At 44.2% G+C, this 20,314-nt stretch overlaps 2 protein-coding genes across 2 annotated transcripts in view; one reads left to right on the forward strand and one right to left on the reverse strand.

Moving 5' to 3' along the window:
- Positions 1 to 3,566: 3,566 nt before the first annotated feature.
- The window catches only part of LOC123745773 (uncharacterized), a 46,826-nt gene continuing 30,078 nt past the window's right edge, over positions 3,567 to 20,314 (forward strand). The window contains exon 1 of the mRNA XM_045726746.2: positions 3,567 to 3,713. The gene's annotated coding sequence lies outside the window, so the exon portion shown is untranslated. The remainder of the gene's footprint in view (positions 3,714 to 20,314) is intronic.
- Positions 13,198 to 18,411, reverse strand: LOC138363281 (uncharacterized). The gene is made up of 2 exons (XM_069322292.1): positions 18,240 to 18,411; positions 13,198 to 14,399 (listed from the first exon to the last, which is right to left on the reverse strand). Exons 1-2 carry the CDS (start codon positions 18,409 to 18,411, stop codon positions 13,198 to 13,200), a joined length of 1,374 nt encoding a protein of 457 aa, XP_069178393.1.

The raw sequence follows: 20,314 nt of genomic DNA on the forward strand, positions 1-20,314 counted from the left end.
GTGAGTTTTCAGTTGCATATATGCCTGGGGACCATTCAGGCTTGTTCGCATAAGTAATGTTGTATACACCGAATTCACCTCGCTCCCTTAATTCTGAAATTGTCTTTTTTTCAAGGTAAGCACAGAATTATAATTAAATATATTGGCTATAGTTTCCATCATTTCTTCAAGTTCCATAAGGGCACCTTTGCACACCAGGCCTCCTCGTGTATAATGAAAGCATACCAGTGAATGCCCAACATTTTGCACTCATATTTACAAAACGTGATTTTTGTACCAATCATGGCTGGTATCCTTGTGGTATTAAAGCAACGCTACCAAGTTAACCTGTTCTTCACACATTGATGATCAAATTTATACTTTTATTTATGTATATTATGGGAAAGGGATTTAAGGAATAAAATGGGTGACAATGCATGCCGAGTGCCAGCAAACCACACCCATGAACCAATAATAAGAAATTTGTAAATCACGTAGTTCCTTTCAAGATGGGAAGATAATTATCCGGAGACAGGATCAAGCCATTACGACTATACTGCTCTTGGAAGGGATCAAGATAAGGATTTGAGATGAAAAAGGGGGGGGAGTAGTGGGAGATCCACTCAGGAATTATCTCTTCATAGCCATTTACAGCGAGTGTCACAGAACCGTCAACGTTTGACGTGTTGGACCCCAACGTCACATACTTCGTTATTACTGGTCATTACTCTCTGTGACGAGACTGTACTTGAAAGTGGATATTACTCCAACAGTAACACCAGAGGCACACATACGCAGGGTAACAACCTAGTGGAAGATGGTCAATAATAAGACGACATTTAAAAACCTAAATGAGGACATTTCCAAGACCAGTTACGCAACCTACGTTAGATCAGTTCTGGAACATGCAGCACCGGTCTGGACTCAGCACCTTGTGAATCATGAAACCAAAACAAGTACAGAGGTTTTCAACAATATTGTATCTAAAACACGTGAGGGTTAAGGTATGAGTATGGGGTTGAAGAGACCGCAAAGAAGAGAAGAAAGAGAGGGGACAGGATCACAATATACAAGATAGTGAAGGTGAATAGACCAGGTGGACAAGGACAGCCACTTTATATGGAGTGAAGGTAGGACGAGAGGATATAAATAGAAGCTGGAAACGCAAATGAGTGGAAGAAATGCAAGGAAATACTCGTACCTGTACGGAAGGTGAACGTGCAGAGAGCAACAGGTACGGCGAGGCTGGGGGGAGGAAATTGACCGTAGACAGCTAGACCTCACCTCCTTGTAGCCACTGATAGGTAAGTACTCATACTTGAGTAAAAATATCCACAACACCACCCACAACCCATTACCCACACCCCATTACCCACATCCCATTACCCACACCCCATTACCCACTCCCCATTACCCACACCCCATTACCCACATCCCATTACCCACACCCCCATTACCCACACCCCCATTACCCACATCCCATTACCCACACCCCCATTACCCACACCCCCATTACCCACACCCCCATTACCCACATCCTATTACCCACACCCCATTACCCACACCCCATTACCCACACCCCATTACCCACACCCCATTACCCACAACCCATTACCCACACCCATTACCACAATATTTTCACAATCTCGGTGCTTTAGTTATACTAAAAGCAGCTCAATATTGAGCCTTCCTCGGCCTAATTAGCACGAGGAGTCACAGGATGAAGGGTTGGTGAGTGAGCGTCTGGACGAGCACAACCACTTCATGTGTGACGCTCGTCCACCGGTGTTACTGGTGGGAAGCTGGCGTCACACCTGCAGTACCTGGCTGAGGGAGGGTATGAGGGAGGGAGGGTATGAGGGAGGGAAGGTATGAGGGAGGGAAGTAGCACAAAGGCCTCATTAAGTCCTGGTATTGAGTAGATGGCAGAGCGTTGGTGACTGTGGCCCATGAGTACCTACCACCACCACCACCACCACCACCACCACTACCTCTACCTCCCCAGAAGCACCACCACCACCACAACCACCACCACTACCACCCCAGCAGCAGCATCACCACCACCAACACCACTACTACCACTACCACCACCACCACTACAACCCCAGCTACTGCAACTGCCACTACTCTCCTCTACCACCACCCTCACTACCACTATCACCACAGCTTCAGCCACCACTGCCAGAGCCACCACCATCGGCAATGCCACCATCACTGCCACTATCAATGCTCCCAACACCACCATCACCCATACAACAACCACAACAACCATTGGCCCTACAGCAACCACAACCACTAACACTACCATCATCTCTGCCAAAACCATCACCACAACCATACCATCATCACAACCATACCATCACCACAACCATACCATCACCACAACCATACCATCATCACAACCATACCATCACAACAACCATACCATCACAACAACCATACCATCACAACAACCATACCATCACCACAACCATACCATCACTACAACCATACCATCACCACAACCATACCATCACAGCAACCATACCGTCACCACAACCATATCATCAACACAACCACCGAAGAAAGGCAAAGCAAATGACACGAACAGTTTAACACATGTTGATTCAAAACGTTGGTAATAAACATTGGACAGTAGTGGGGCTAGGCAGGGGGCTAGGCGGGGGACTTGGCAAGTAGTGGGGGCTAGGCAATTAGTAGGGCCTAGGCTGGTAGTGGGGGCTCGGGGGGCGGTGGAGGCGGGGCTGGCGGGGGACACACACACCAGACACTCCACCTCTGGCCCCTCACTCAGTAGCATTCTTCCTCCGCTACGGAACGTCGCGAGCGTCGAAGTAACTTTTGCAAAGCCCAGTATCACACCCCGTCATGGAACGGGGGCACCGCCGCGTCACAGCCTGCTCGGGCTTACATCAATGTCATAATATATCGAAACGAAACAATCATCAAAAATTTTAAAATATAATCCAAACCGATCAAAAGATAACAGTGTTAGAACATGGCGCATGAGCGGCCCTCACGACAGCCACTTCAGACCAGTAACATAACATCTCAATTCTGTGGTTATTTCTTTACGTGTGGAAGCCAGACTTGCCCGCGTGTTCTGTTACCGACAGAACAACATTTAATATCCTAGTCAAGCCCGACCGGGATAACCTGGAGGATAAGGCAGTAGAGGACGACGCGTGTTAGTGCGTCAGGTGTATCACGATCACAGTACGGTAACACCTGTCCAATGTACGACGTCCGAAAGGCTTGGATGCGTTGGGTGTAAGTCCACAGGAGACACGTCAGAGGGAGACTTGACAACCACTCTGGAATTGAAAACTTTCAAGTGCAAAAAGATTGGATTAATGTGTCTTACAATTGGTCATGCGTGGATTGCAAACCTTACGGGTGTATAAATCCCCAAATTTACGTCACCTGGGGAATGAATAGGCGTGGATTTACGTGATCTACAAGTGCCCTTAACTGGAATAAAAATACCTACAACTACACTTAACTGGATTCACTAGTACTTAAAGGGCCCTTAACTGGATTTATATAAACTGAAGTGCCCTTACCAACGCTAAATTAATGTACCCTACAGGTAAACATGTACTGATTTGTGCCGCCTGTGTTCTCCAAGTGTACAAAGCTGGGCTCACCAGGCAAGTGGTGCACCACTCTGGGTTGTGTAGAGTGATGGGCACGACCGCCATTCCTCCTCCACCACACTCCACTGCTCGCCACAGGTAATTTCTTCTCTTCGATTTGCCAGCAATTTGACAGTTTATCCTCATTGAATGGTGCGAAAAAAATCAGAGCAAAAGCGGAACTAAATGTTGCATATATTTGTTTGCAAGATACACAAATAAATATATTATATAAATATTAATATTGGAGTAGTTTTTAGAAAATCTATTCATCAAATGCAAGAAATAAACCTGTACTAGGCTTAAATAGGCAATTCCAGGTCTATCATATTTAATTTTAGGCCTAATTCAGTACTTATGTATGTGTCTATAAACAAAAATGTTTGTGGGGTGAAGGTTTGAGGACAGGCGGTTGAGGTTAGCCCCACTAAAGTTTGCAGGGTAACTGCTGGCTGTTAGGGGACGGTCATAGGTGGATCACGGTCGATGCCATTTGCATGAAATTGCAATCATACCAATTTCCAATTTCGCTAAACACAAGATTCCATCCTCACTAAAAATCATCCAAAATTATTTGTTACACGACTAAAGGCCCAACTACTTGGGCTGGACGGTAGAGTGACGGTCTCGCTTCAAGCTGGTCGGCGTTCAATCCCTGATCATCGAAGCAGTTGGGTACCATTAACATAATCATTGTATACTTGGTATACAATAATTATGTATATTTAGGTATATATAGGTGAAAAATAACGAAGCATGGATGTTATCGGGCGTCGTGGCTATAACTCCACCAACGCCTGGGTGGGTGTGGAGCAAGACTAGTAACGGTGTGACTCACCATAGATGTGCCTCGTATAGTGACTGTTGTGAGCCTCTTGTTGAATCACTTGTAATATGAAAAGATTATCGATATGTATACGTATTTGTGTGTATGATTTTATATATATATATATATATATATATATATATATATATATATATATATATATATATATATATATATATATATATATATATATATATATATATATATATATATATATATATGTGTGTGTGTGTATATCACGAAAATAAACACGTGATTAAGAATGTGACAATGTCAGACCACGGAGGAAAATGAAACAGGAAATTTCCTTAAGTACTTTCGTATATTAAATACATCTTCAGAAGACCTTCTGAAGATGTATTTAATATACGAAAGTACTTAAGGAAATTTCCTGTTTCATTTTCCTCCGTGGTCTGACATTGTCATATATATATATATATATATATATATATATATATATATATATATATATATATATATATATATATATATATATATATATATATATATATATATATATATACGTACGTGAGTACATAATATTAACAATTGTGTAACTAGCTTCAAAAGATTGTCACTTGCTTAGCTAAATGAACTATGGGGTGTAGTTCCTGAATCGATTATATGCCTCTGTAACCTATTTCCACCACTGCCCACGGGATGGGGATGGGGTGCATAATAAAGAAATTGAATTGCTTGTGTCGCGCACGATAACCAAGAGCGCTGTTGAATTCTACAGTACTTGTTATATAGCCAAACTGGCTTAGGCTGCTTACTCCCTATAATTACCTATCTTTATCTCATTAGCAAAGAAGAAAACATTAGGAGACAGGGCATAGAGTCCGTTGCCATCAGGCTCTACAACATCATCTAAGAGAATTTTACCCTCCATAGAGTCTTTAAAGGACTCTAACGTTGGAGAGAACCACCATCGGTGCTCGCAGCTAAAAGGTTTCATGACATCAACTGATAATCCATTCTTAAAATACTGGTCAAATGGTTGTTAATTTAGCAATTGTGCCTTTTGTTTATGCATGAGAAGCACTTTACTGAACACTCAAAACCTAAACCATCCTGATGCAGCCCGTCCTCATCAACGAAGCAGCCCGTCCTCATCAACGAAGCAGCCCGTCCTCATCAACGAAGCAGCCCGTCCTCATCAACGAAGCAGCCCGTCCTCATCAACGAAGCAGCCCGTCCTCATCAACGAAGCAGCCCGTCCTCATCAACGAAGCAGCCCGTCCTCATCAACGAAGCAGCCCGTCCTCATTAACAAAGAAGCCCGCTCCACCAATGTTAGCTGACCTATTGTGGCGAGGCTGGGGGACTGTGGCGAGGCTGGGAGACTGTGGCGAGGCTGGGGAACTGTGGCGAGGCTGGGGGACTGTGGCGAGGCTGGGGGACTGTGGCGAGGCTGGGGGACTGTGGCAAGGCTGGAGGACTGTGGCGAGGCTGGGGAACTGTGGCGAGGCTGGGGGACTGTGGCAAGGCTGGAGGACTGTGGCGAGGCTGGAAGACTGTGGCGAGTCTGGGGGACTGTGGCGAGGCTGGAGGACTGTGGCGAGGCTGGGGGACTGTGGCGAGGCTGGGGGACTGTGGCGAGGCTGGAGGACTGTTGCGAGGCTGGGGGACTGTGGCGAGGCTGGGGGACTGTGGCGAGGCTGGGGGACTGTGGCGAGGCTGTGGGACTGTGGCGAGACTGGGGGACTGTGGCGAGGCTGGGGGACTGTGGCGAGGCTGGAGGACTGTGGCGAGGCTGGAGGACTGTGGCGAGGCTGGGGGACTGTGGCGAGGCTGGGGGACTGTGGCGAGGCTGGGGGACTGTGGCGAGGCTGGGGGACTGTGGCGAGGCTGTGGGACTGTGGCGAGGCTGGGGGACTGTGGCGAGGCTGGAGGACTGTGGCGAGGCTGGAGGACTGTGGCGAGGCTGGGGGACTGTGGCGAGGCTGGGGGACTGTGGCGAGGCTGGGGGACTGTGGCGAGGCTGGAGGACTGTGGCGAGGCTGGGGGACTGTGGCGAGGCCGGAGGACTGTGGCGAGGCTGGAGGACTGTGGCGAGGCTGGGGGACTGTGGCGAGGCTGGGGGACTGTGGCGAGGCTGGGGGACTGTGGCGAGGCTGGGGAACTGTGGCGAGGCTGGGGGACTGTGGCGAGGCTGGGGAACTGTGGCGAGGCTGGGGGACTGTGGCGAGGCTGGGGGACTGTGGCGAGGCTGGGGGACTGTGGCGAGGCTGGGGGACTGTGGCGAGGCTGGGGGACTGTGGCGAGAACCACAGTCCACTGTGGAATCAGAACCACATCATATATTGCCTATATTTTCACCTGTAACAATCTTCGTCCTCTTCTGCACTCTAGGCGGGAGACGGGCCACTAACCTCGTGCCCTCACCTGTGCATGACGCGCCGAAAAAAACACTTTAGAGACTGGGGAACGGAACGCCAAATCAATCAATCACCAAACTTGCAAATCGACTTCAATTCCCATGAATCAATATCTGTTACTCCTACATATCTTGTCGAAAATTGCATGACACAGTTTAATTATTGTGGAAAATCGCGAAGTTATATTATCAGGGACCGCAGCGTGGCGTATGGCAGGCGCGGAGTTCACTGGCCTCGCTGCGCCGCCTCTACTGGTGCTTTATCAACTCGTCCTCTCAACTAATACGTCACATTTTGTACGTTATGGTCCCCAACGTACAAAGTGCTATGAAAAGTAGCGGCTCACAAATATCCACGCTTTCTATGTAGTGATACTTGGGCTACTCGGGTTCGTACGTTTCAGGCAGGTGACCTGTGTGTTTTCTACTTTGTGGGATATCAAGAGTGATATCAAGAAATAGAGTGATATATCAAGAGTGGGATATCAAGAGTCTTTTGTATTGACGTTGTCTCCAACAGATGAGCCTGAAAACATTGTTAGATTGATTAGGCCGTGGGCCTAACCAAGGCGTCTGAGTTGCGTGATGTTATACACAAGGATATAAGTCTGAGAACAAAGGTTTTTCCTAAGTCGACCGCTATAACGGCGTGCGTCAAAAAGTTATTTTTTTATTTATGAAAAATAGTAAGTTTTGTTACACCATAACATTGTCGGATGCACCTTTGGAGATAACCACTGCTTGGAGATGACCACCATTTTGAGAGCCTTGCTGGGGAATGGCTCTCCATATATTTCCCTCCACCAGCTCGTAGTGGCCGCAGTGTGCTCATCCCTTAATCTTTAGTAATCAAATAGTCTATATCTGCAGTGTCTCGTGCAGTAACATAGACCAGTAACATATATATATATATATATATATATATATATATATATATATATATATATATATATATATATATATATATATATATATATATATATATATATATATATATATATATATATATATATATATATATATATATATATATATATATATATATATATATATATATATATATATATATATATATATATATATATGTCGTACCTAGTAGCCAGAATGCACTTCTCAGCCTACTATGCAATGCATGCGAACAGCGCCATCTGTTGTACGTAATAAACGATCTATAAGTATCCGAGAAGGTTTTTATATACATACTATATAGATGTCACCTCTGTGACTGGAAAAAACAAGCTTTTTTGAAAAACTGTTTTTTTTATGTGTTTATCATGTGAGGGAAATCTTCGAAACCTCTTTACCGATTGCTTTGAAATTTTGACACAACCTTGAATTTGAATAGGCGCGTATTTTTATATATCTATTATATACATGCCTCACTTGTGACAGGAATTTTTTTTTTTTGTTTTTTTAAACAGCGCCATCTGTTGGACGTAAGATCAGCACACACTTTAATCTCCGAAAGTTCTTCACTGATTGCTTTGAAATTTTGACACAACGTTCCATTTGAATAGGCGGATGTTTTTGTATACCTACTATATAGTTGCCACACTTGTGACAGGTCAAAACATGCTTTTTTATTACTGTTGCACGTAATGGCAACACATGCTATACTAATTATGTTACGATTCCATTTCAGTGTTTCCGACTGGATTGATAAATTGAATTTTCATAAATTTTGATTTATTTCCATTTTGATTGAATTATTTTGTGTGACTTTGCGCTGAAATTGAGCTGTGTTGTTTACCATACCATTCATTTCGTGAGTATATGTAGAGATGCCACACCTGTAACAGGTAAAAACATTCTTGTTTTCAAGAAACAGCGCCATCTGTTGCACGTAATTCAACCTGAAGTGACCCCGGTGAGTCTCCAGTGGCCAAAGTATCACAGGAACACTTCCTTCTTCCTAATGTCCGGTGAAAACTGAGAATGTTCCCACGTGGATCAAATAACACTGCAAACCTCAAATGGATCTACACCGTATATATATCTGAGTATCATGAGGAGCAATGTCTACAACATATAAAATATTCATAATATAATCAACGTAGTATGTTCAGTTAATTAAGATGGAACACTAGATCATTTAAAATTGGGAAATTATATGATGATACTTCATATATGATGAATATATGCTAGTGCTCCACAATTCACAATCAAGTAATCATGTAGAATAAAGTAAATAATTATAAAAAATGATGGTAGGAGAAGCAAATTCTCACGAAATCAGACAAACGACAAGATTTCCTCAAAATTCTCTATATTTCCATCTCCGAGGCTCGGTGAGGAGCTTGTGGACTCCTGGACACAGCGCCAGAGTGCCCAAGACTAATGTGAACACGAGCACAGTGCGCAGGAGCGCGTCGAGCAATGAAATATGCAAATTATTTGCACGGAAGTTTGAATATTTGGCGCCTGGTCTCTGTGACTCACAGCACTGTTATGGCTGTGTGCGTGTGGATACATGTTGGTGATGATACATGATGGTGATGATATATGATGGTGAGGATACATGATGGTGATGATTCATGATAGTGATGATACATGATAGTGATAACACATGATGGTGATGCTACATGATGGTGATGATACATGATAGTGATGATACATGTTAGTGATGATACATGATAGTGATAACACAATAGTGATGCTACATGATGGTGTTGATACATGATTGTGATGACACATGATGGAAATGATACATGATGGTGATGGGACATGATGGTGATAACACATGATGGTGATAACACATGATGGTGATTACACTTAACATACGAATGTCTTCACATGCTCACTTCTCACATATAGAATAACTCTCACAAATTGAAATACTCACATACATGCAAATTTGTATACACATACACACACATACATGTACATTTACACACATACACTGCCCTTCACACCTATACACTCACCCTCTTACATACACATACACTCCATCTTATCGAAGTTTAAAAATATATACAGAAATATATTGACAAGAACAAAACCGGTGTATGACGTCAATAAGTTGATGTTATATTTTGATGTTTGTCCAATAAGTCCTGGACACATTGCCAGAGCAGTCTTACAAGTGGCTGATAGAATTCAGCTCCAGCAAATGCAAGATATTGAAGAGGGTTGCTGCAGGAACGACAACTATTATCAAATGGGAAAGAAAATATTCATTGAATCAGACTGGGAACACTACCTTGGTGAAGACATCACATCGAACGTAGTTTCAGAGCTACAAACAAACCCGATAACATCAGTGTCGTATGCAAAACACTGCTGGTAGAAAGAATGTCTTAGAAATCTGAAGAAAATGTGATTCAGAACATTTAGAACTTCCTACATATGTTGAGCAGCTTTAGAACATACAACGGCAGCATAGAGCCCTCACCTCGTCAGTCATAAAGCGCTGCTAGGGTCAACATGTCTCCAGCTGCATACATCTGGCTCCAGCTACATACATCTGGCTCCAGCTACATACATCTGGCTCCAGCTGCATACATCTGACTCCAGCTGCATACATCTGGCTCCAGCTACATACATCTGGCTCCAGCTGCATACATCTGGCTCCAGATGCATAGCTCCAGCTGCATACATCTGGCTCCAGCTACATACATCTGGCTCCAGCTGCATACATCTGGCTCCAGCTGCATAAACCTGGCTCCAGATGCATAGCTCCAGCTGCATACATCTGGCTCCAGCTGCATACATCTGACTCCAGCTACATACATCTGGCTCCAGCTACATACATCTGGCTCCAGCTGCATACATCTGGCTCCAGATGCATACATATGGCTCCAGATGCATACATCTGGCTCCAGCTACATACATCTTGCTCCAGCTGCATACATCTGGCTCCAGCTGCATACATCTGGCTCCAGGTGCATGCATCTGGGTCCAGCTGCATACATCTTTTCTCCAGCTACATACATCTGGCTCCAGCTACATACATCTTGCTCCAGCTGCATACATCTGGCTCCAGGTGCATACATCTGGCTCCAGGTGCATACATCTGTCTCCAGCTACATACATCTGGCTCCAGCTACATACATCTGGCTCCAGCTACATACATCTTTTCTCCAGCTACATACATCTGGCTCCTGCTACATACATCTGGCTCCAGCTGCATACATCTTTTCTCCAGCTACATACATCTGGCTCCTGCTACATACATCTGGCTCCAGCTACATACATCTTTTCTCCAGCTACATACATCTGGCTCCTGCTACATACATCTGGCTCCAGCTGCATACATCTGGCTCCAGCTACATAAATCTGGCTCCAGCTACATAAATCTGGCTCCAGCTACATACATCTGGCTCCAGCTACATACATCTGGCTCCAGCTACATACATCTGGCTCCAGCTACATATATCTGGCTCCAGCTGGAGCCAATTGTATAAAATCATAATTGAAAGACGTGGCTACGAGAATAGACCAAAAAATCAACTATACACTCACGTCACTGGAGGAGAAATAAGAAATAGCAGAAACATGATCACTTCTTACAAAATCCTCAAGGAAATCAAGAGCGTAAGCATGAATACATTACGTAATGGAACTCAAATCAGCCAAATGCATACTAATATAAACATTAATACACATTAGTAAAAAAAATAAATTAACACGACCGAACCCAAATAAATCGGGAAGAGGAATGATGCCGGACCCAAGAACTGAAGCTCATGTTCTAGACACACAAAATATGTGAGTACATATATGTGTACTCTTTCTTACATATGAACTCACATAACGCTTACAGATTCAAGTATTCATCGGCATGATCCCATATTTAGATGTTAATTAACAATGGCATTCATTGACGCACTCACAAATGAACGATTTCAGTCGTATATTAACTCATGCACTCATATTTTTACTGAGGATAGCGCATATTCTCTCTCTCACATGTTCAGTAACACACTTACATATTCACTCCTGCACTCCCTCGTTCCTATCGTCAAGGCATCGTTAAACTGACGGAAGTAATACGATGTGTGCGTGCGTGTTTGTCACGAAGGCCATGTGTGAGTGTGTGTGTGTGTGTGAGTGTGCACTTGTGTACATGGTGTGTGCGTGTGTGCGTGCATATGTACCTCATTCGAAAGTAGTGCTTTGGAATATCAAGGGCGGAATGTTATTGTCATGGTGGCGGAGGTGGGAGAGTGAGGGGACGCGCACACACGCACCCACATACACACACACACACACATACACACACACACACTCACACACACACACACACACACACACCCACACACACACACACACACACACACACACACACACACACACACACACACACACACACACACACACACACACACACCCACACACACACACACACACACACACACACACTCACACACACACACACACACACACACCCACACACACACACACACACACACACACACACACACACACACACACACACACACACACACACACACACACACACACACACACACACACACACACACACACACACACACACACACACACATACTAACCACTAACCTAGCCAAGTTGTCCTCTCACACCACAAAACATCAAATTATTCCTTAGTAGATCAAGACACAACATACGTACACAGAAGTGATGGTAATAACACATAAGAGTGATCATGTGTTAACTCTTTAACTCAACTCTTTGACATTATCAACTAAATGTCCCACCTCCTCACACGCCAAAGGGACGTCAAATTTTCAGAAAAATGCTAAATTTTACTCATTTCTAGGAAGAGCGAGCAAGTGTTCGCGGCATCATTGATCCCAATCTGATCACCACGAGGTCTCTGCTTCTATGCGTTAATCAGATTAGTTTATTTTACTTCCTTAAGAATAATGTTACGGTTAATCGGTCCCCCTTTACTCAAAGATTTACTGATCTGGAGACAGTAAAGGGAAATAATTTTTTTTAGTAAATTAGATCTATGCATCATTTTCTATGCCTGGGTTGGTTAGGTTAGGTGGGTGGCTTGGGTTCGTTTGTTACTGGTTAGGTTAGGTTAGGTTAGCACATTGCATTTTGTTCGTTGTGGCAAATTATAATCTTGCGGTTATCTTAAGATAATTTCGGGACTTTAGTGTCCCCGCGGCCCGGTCCTCGACCAGGCCTCCATCCCCAGGAAGCAGCCCGTGACAGCTGACTAACTCCCGGGTACCTATTTACTGCTAGATAACAGGAGCATCAGGGTGAAAGAAACTCTGCTCATTGTTTCTCGCCGGCGCCCGGGATCGAACCCGGGACCACAGGATCACGCGTCCACAACTCTGTCCGCTCAGCCGCCGGCTCCCTTTTATTGAGCTGGAACGGGCTGACCGCACAGTTAAATATCCACAGGGTAATTGCCTCTGACAGGAGACTACCACCAACTAGTAGAATATAAAGAGAACGGCTCGTCTGTTATGGGTTAACCCTTCAAATGTGGTGACCCCTTGTAGTGACCCTTGTAGTGACCCTTGTGGGGATCCTTGTAGTGATCCTTGTATTGACCCTTGTGGTGACCCTTGTAGTGATCCTTGTGGTGACCCTTGTAGTGACCCTTGTAGTGACCCTTGTGGGGATCCTTGTAGTGATCGTTGTATTGACCCTTGTAGTGACCCTTGTAGTGATCCTTGTGGTGACCCTTGTAGTGACCCTTGTAGTGACCCTTGTAGTGACCCTTGTAGTGACCCTTGTAGTGACCCTTGTAGTGATCCTTGTAGTGACCCTTGTAGTGATCCTTGTAGTGATCCTTGTAGTGATCCTTGTAGTGACCCTTGTAGTGATCCTTGTAGTGATCTTTGTAGTGACCCTTGTAGTGATCCTTGTAGTGATCTTTGTAGTGACCCTTGTAGTGATCCTTGTAGTGACCCTTGTAGTGACCCTTGTAGTGACCCTTGTAGTGACCCTTGTAGTGATCCTTGTAGTGACCCTTGTAGTGATCCTTGTAGTGACCCTTGTAGTGATCCTTGTAGTGACCCTTGTAGTGATCCTAGTAGTGTTCTTTGTAGTGACCCTTGAAGTGACCCTTGTAGTGACCCTTGTAGTGATCCTTGTAGTGACCCTTGTAGTGATCCTTGTAGTGACCCTTGTAGTGACCCTTGTAGTGACCCTTGTAGTGATCCTTGTAGTGACCCTTGTAGTGATCCTTGTAGTGACCCTTGTAGTGACCCTTGTAGTGATCCTTGTAGTGACCCTTGTAGTGATCCTTGTAGTGATCCTTGTAGTGACCCTTGTAGTGATGCTTGTAGTGACCCTTGTAGTGATGCTTGTAGTGATCCTTGTAGTGACCCTTGTAGTGATCCTTGTAGTGATCCTTGTAGTGACCCTTGTAATGATCCTTGTAGTGATCTTTGTAGTGACCCTTGTAGTGATCCTTGTAGTGACCCTTGTAGTGATCCTTGTAGTGATCCTTGTAGTGACCCTTGTAGTGATGCTTGTAGTGACCCTTGTAGTGATGCTTGTAGTGATCCTTGTAGTGACCCTTGTAGTGATCCTTGTAGTGATCTTTGTAGTGACCCTTGTAGTGATCCTTGTAGTGACCCTTGTAGTGACCCTTGTAGTGATCCTTGTAGTGATCCTTGTAGTGACCCTTGTGGTCGGCACAAGCATTAACCTCGCCTCTTGTAGGTTGGTGTTCAATCCCCCAAGATCATCTCAAGTGGCTGGTCCCCCTCTCTTCACTCCTCGTCCCCCCCTCTACCCTTCCCATCCTCCCATCGTCCCCCCCTCTACCCTTCCCATCCTCCCATCGTCCCCCCTCTACCCTTCCCATCCTCCCATCGTCCCCCCTCTACCCTTCCCATCCTCCCATCGTCCCCCCTCTACCCTTCCCATCCTCCCATCGTCCCCCCCTCTACCCTTCCCATCCTCCCATCGTCCCCCCTCTACCCTTCCCATCCTCCCATCGTCCCCCCCTCTACCCTTCCCATCCTCCCATCGTCCCCCCTCTACCCTTCCCATCCTCCCATCGTCCCCCCTCTACCCTTCCCATCCTCCCATCGTCCCCCCCTCAACCCTTCCCATCCTCCCATCGTCCCCCCTCTACCCTTCCCATCCTTCCATCGTCCCCCCTCTACCCTTCCCATCCTTCCATCGTATCCTTCCCTTGTACTGTATAATCATCCGGGCTTAGCACCTTCTTCCCCCTCTTGGGGAATGTACTCTGCATGCGTCATTTGTTTATCTTCGACATAACCGGTGACCTGCGCATGACGTATATCAGCGCTTCGGTGAGGGTCGTGACAACGGCAATGCGTAAACAGGAATTAAAATGCGTAAAAGTCGTTTTGTAAGCAATCTGCAGAGAGAATTGCGGCCGATATCGATCGGAAGTAGCTGCCAAACTTCGTGGTAACATCAAAACTGAAGCAATGTGTTGCTGTTATCTTGTAAAAATTAAAATACCAGACAGCAATAGCCAAAGCTACAAACATAAACTAGAAAGCAGTAGCCAAATTTACCAAACATTCAGAGAGAAGTAGCCCAGATAACCAAACATTCCGGAAACAGTAGCCAAAGACATCATAAAGATTTTCCTCAGCAATAGTCAAACGTAGACGATATGAGACATAACACCAGGAAATTGTCAAAATAATATTAAAACAGCTGATGTTGAGTCAATAGACAAAATAGTTGGAAAAGGCTTCATTGAACTATAAACCAGGACCCACGTTTGACTTGTTTTAGACTGGCCTAACCAACCGTCTTAGAAAGCTCTAGGATTCCACGTACCAACACTTGATGTTTTCAACACTGGCCTAACCAACTTTATTTATTTATTTATTTATTTTATTTATTTATTTATTTATTTATTTATTTATTTATTTATATACAAGAAGGTACATTAGGTTTGTGAGAATACATAGCATAGTATTTACAATCTTGTAAAGCCACTAGTACACGCAGCGTTTCGGGCAGCTCCTTAATCTAACAGATAATTTTAAGTAGGTAAATTCTAGTAGAATTAATAAAATGATAACAGACACATTGCAAGAAAAAAAATGAGATGAGAGAGATTAGTAAGTATATTAAAGCACATTGATATATTACAGCTCTGATTGATTACATTGACAACTTGATTGGTAATTTAAACAAGATTAATAGACACCATACAGCAGATTGATAGCACATATAAGAAGACAGCAATGATCACAATGGTAAAGATGTTCGGATTGGGTACATAAAGATTGGGAGATTGGGTAGCAATAGATACAGTGCAATTTTAAAGTAAAAGGTAAAAAACTATGAAGATGAAATTAGGTACTTTTTAGTATTGTTTTTGAATGACGCAAAAATTGGACAGCTTTTCAATTCAATAGGGAGTGAGTTCCATAGACTGGGTCCCTGTATTTGGATAGTGTTTACACAGATTAAGTTTGACTCTGGGGATATCAAAGAGATATTTATTTCTGGTGTGGTGATAATGGGTCCTATTACATATGTCCAGGGAGAGTTTCAGAGCAGGATTTACATTTAAAAACAGGGGTTTGTAAATGTAGTTGATACAAGAGAATTTGTGGAGTGAGATTATGTTTAGCATGTTTAGGGAGTTAAACAAGGGGGCTGAGTGTTGTCTGAAAGCAGAATTTGATATTATTCTGACAGCAGATTTTTGCTGGGTAATGATGGACTTGAGGTGGTTTGCAGTGGTTGAACCCCATGCACAGATGCCATAATTAAGATAGGGATAGATTAGTGCATAAGAGTTAGGTATATAATATCTGATTTTGGAGAGTATTCAAGCTGTTTTAGAGACTTTCTTAGTTATGTGTTGTATGTGGGGTGCTGAAGTTGTGTCTCTTGTCTAGGAATAGTTAATGTGTTAGAAAGCTGTAGGAACCCACGAACCAACACTTGACGTTTTCAACACTGGCTTAACCAACTGTTATGCAAATATGTCGATGGTATATTAATGGTATATAACTGAACTTCAACTAAACTTTGATTTGTGTTTCGCATACCTTGAAACAGGTAATTTTATTAAAATATTTAAATAATAATGTACAAATTAAATAGAATATATTTAAAATGTTTGATTCGGGCCTATTAACGTTTTGAAATAATGATTAATATTATTTGTTTTCGTGAAATAATAATTGATGAAGTGATAATTAATATTATCATAAGGAAAATAATCCTTCTCTTCTGCTTAATATATAAAAAAATACTCCCTCAAAAAAGGCCAGAATATAACCTGCAAAAAATAGGAATAATAATAATATAAAAAAAAACAGAGAACAAATATAATATAGAAATTGTAAACAGGCTCCTTGGAGTTCTTGCTAAGGTGATGACGTCAGCAGTACAGCACTCGTTCTGTGGGACATCATAACAGCGGACTGGTAGTCAATACTGGTGTCGGTCCGCCAGTGATGGGCGGGGTGGGCGTGCGGGCGGGGTGGGCGTACGGGCGGGGTGGGCGTGTGGGCGATGGTGGGGACGCAGGGGACGTACTAAGAGGGTACTTTTAGTACGATAGCTTCTTGACGTTGAGGAACTTTAGAAGGACGGGTTGCTCTCTCACCCTCTTTCTCTCTCACACTCGCTCTCTCTCACTCGCTCTCTCTCATTAGCTCTCTCTCACTCGCTCTCTCTCACTCTCTCACCTAATGCGGTACAAGTCAGGATAATCATAAATACTTAACATACATCAATGCACGTCAGGGGTGCCAGGGCCGAGGAATGTACACGAGCACACTGTGAGACGCAGCTGACACCAGTGTGCCTTAGAGCGTGTTCCCTCCTGCCTGCTTCCTGGTCTGTGTCGGATCTGTCCTGTGTCGGACTTGCCCTGAGTCGGACCTGTACTGTGTCGGACCTGTCCTGTGTCGGACCTACCCTGTGTCGGACCTACCCTGTGTACTCAGCTGCTTGTACTCATGCAGGACACAGCATTGACTCTTGGACTTCTGTCTTCTATCCGCCGGTTGTCTAATACAATGACTCCTGACCTATTTCCCTATCATATCTACTTATAAAATTATGAATGTAGTTAGCTTCTCCAACGTGCTCCTTTAGTTCATTCTATTTTCCCACTACTCATGTTAATAGAAAAATTTCTGACATCTCTTGAGTCTTATCTCAGTCTCAGTATTATCATAAGTCTAAGTCTCAGACTTGTCTGAGTCTCTTTGACTTATATGAGTCTCAAACATCCATCCATGCTCTTTTGTTCTAGTCGTATTCATTGTTATTCTATTCATCATCCATTGGAAAAAATGGATAATTGTATACGTTTCTCTCATCTCTCCTCCTTCTCCCCCTCTCTCTCACCTCTATGCTTGCGATATCAGGTTCAGTTTCTTCAGTCTCCCTTCATATATCCCAACCCTCGTAATTGCGGGACGACGAGCTTTGTTGCACATTTCTGAACCTTTTCAAGTTTCCTTATGCGTTTTTTCAGATGGGGCTCCATGATAGGGCGGGATACAGTCTTCTAACTCCTCCTCATTAAGATCCGTGAAGGATGTTCTAACTTTTGCTAGTGTAGAATACGCTGCTGTCGTTATGCTACTTGAATGAGCCTTCGGAGTGAGGCTTGGCGGTTTGTCCAATCCCAGGTCTTTTTCTCTCGTTGATACAGGAAGGTTGTTTCCCTTCATTGTGTAGTGTCCTTCTGGTCTCCTGGCTCCTCTTTCCACTTGAATCACCTTACATTTGATGGTGTTGAACTCCAGTAGCCGTTTCGCGAACCAACTCTTCGTTGTATGTGTTACTCGATGCGTGTTACCTCATGTGTGCTTCCCTGTGTGTTACTTCCTGCGTGATTTCTTGTGTGTTACTTACTGCGTGTTAATTTGTTGTTATGTGTTACTTGATGCTTGTTACTTAGTTTATGCGTGCCTCCTTGTACGTTAATGTGTGTTATCTAATACATGCTTCCAATAACACTGAATGTATTATCTGAGGTATGTTACTTTGAGTGTAACACACACACACACACACACACACACACACACACACACACACACACACACACACACACACACACACACACACACACACACACACACACACACACACATTCTCGAAGCCTATACTACGAGGCCCCCTACGAGGGGGCCTCGTAGCCTGGTGGATAGCGCGCAGGACTCGTAATTCTGTGGCGCGGGTTCGATTCCCGCACGAGGCAGAAACAAATGGGCAAAGTTTCTTTCACCCTAAGTGCCCCTGTTACCTAGCAGTAAATAGGTACCTGGGAGTTAGTCAGCTGTCACGGGCTGCTTCCTGGGGTGTGTGTGTGTGTGTGTGGTGTGGGGAAAAAAAAAAAAAGTAGTTAGTAAGTTAGTAGTTAGTTAGTAAAACAGTTGATTGACAGTTGAGAGGCGGGCCGAAAGAGCAAAGCTCAACCCCCCAAAAAACACAACTAGTAAACACACACACACATACACACACACACACACACACACACACACACACACACACACACACACACACACACACACACACACACACACACACACACACACACACACACACACACACACACACCGGCAGCCTAGCGGTCAGCACGCTGGGCACGTGATCCTGTGGTCCCGGGTTCGATCCCGGGCGCCGGCGAGAAACGATGGGCAGAGTTTCTTTCATCCTATGCCCCTGTTACCTAGCAGTAAATAGGTACCTGGGAGTTAGTCAGCTGTCACGGGCTGCTTCCTGGGGTGTGTGTATGTGTGTGGTGTGGAAAAAAACAGTAGCAGTAGTGGTAGAAACAGTTGATTGACAGTTGAGAGGCGGGCCGAAAGAGCAGAGCTCAGCCCGCTCAAGCACAACTAGATGAATACAACTAGGTGAACACATACACACATACAAGATTTTCAGTGTCAGAGTAGTTAACAGATGGAATGCATTAGGCAGTGATGTGGTGGAGGCTGACTCCATACACAGTTTCAAATGTAGATATGATAGAGCCCAGTAGGCTCAGGAACCTGTACACCAGTTGATTGACAGTCGAGAGGCAGGACTAAAGAGCCAAAGCTCAACCCCCGCAAGCACAAATAGGTGAGTACAAATAGGTGAGTACACATGCATACACAATACAAGAATACATTGCTCTTGCATCTTTCACACAAACTTCTGCTTGTAGCCATTTGAAATATAAAAAAATTGAGTGAGGAAAATGATGAGCGGCCATTGACGCTCTCAGTGTTAAGTCATGTTAAGGAAATGTTAATAGGTTTAGAGTGTCAATGTATTCATTCATACTGTAATACACTCCTTCTCTCTCTCTCTCTCTCTCTCTCTCTCTCTCTCTCTCTCTCTCTCTCTCTCTCTCTCTCTCTCTCTCTCTCTCTCTCTCTCTCTCTCTCTCTCTCTCTCTCTCTCTCTCTCTCTCTCTCTCTCTCTCTCCCACTCTTTATCTATCCTCCCCCTCCTCCATCTATATTTACAAAGCAATTACCTCCACTCACCCTCTGGCCACACCTACACATATCGACCACTTGACTGCTTGTTCGCGCCGGTTGTTGTTGCAAGCACACAAGCAAAGCGGATATCCAAGTTCACAAA

This window comes from Procambarus clarkii, chromosome 10, assembly GCF_040958095.1.
Source record: "Procambarus clarkii isolate CNS0578487 chromosome 10, FALCON_Pclarkii_2.0, whole genome shotgun sequence".
Classification (NCBI taxonomy): domain Eukaryota; kingdom Metazoa; phylum Arthropoda; class Malacostraca; order Decapoda; family Cambaridae; genus Procambarus; species Procambarus clarkii.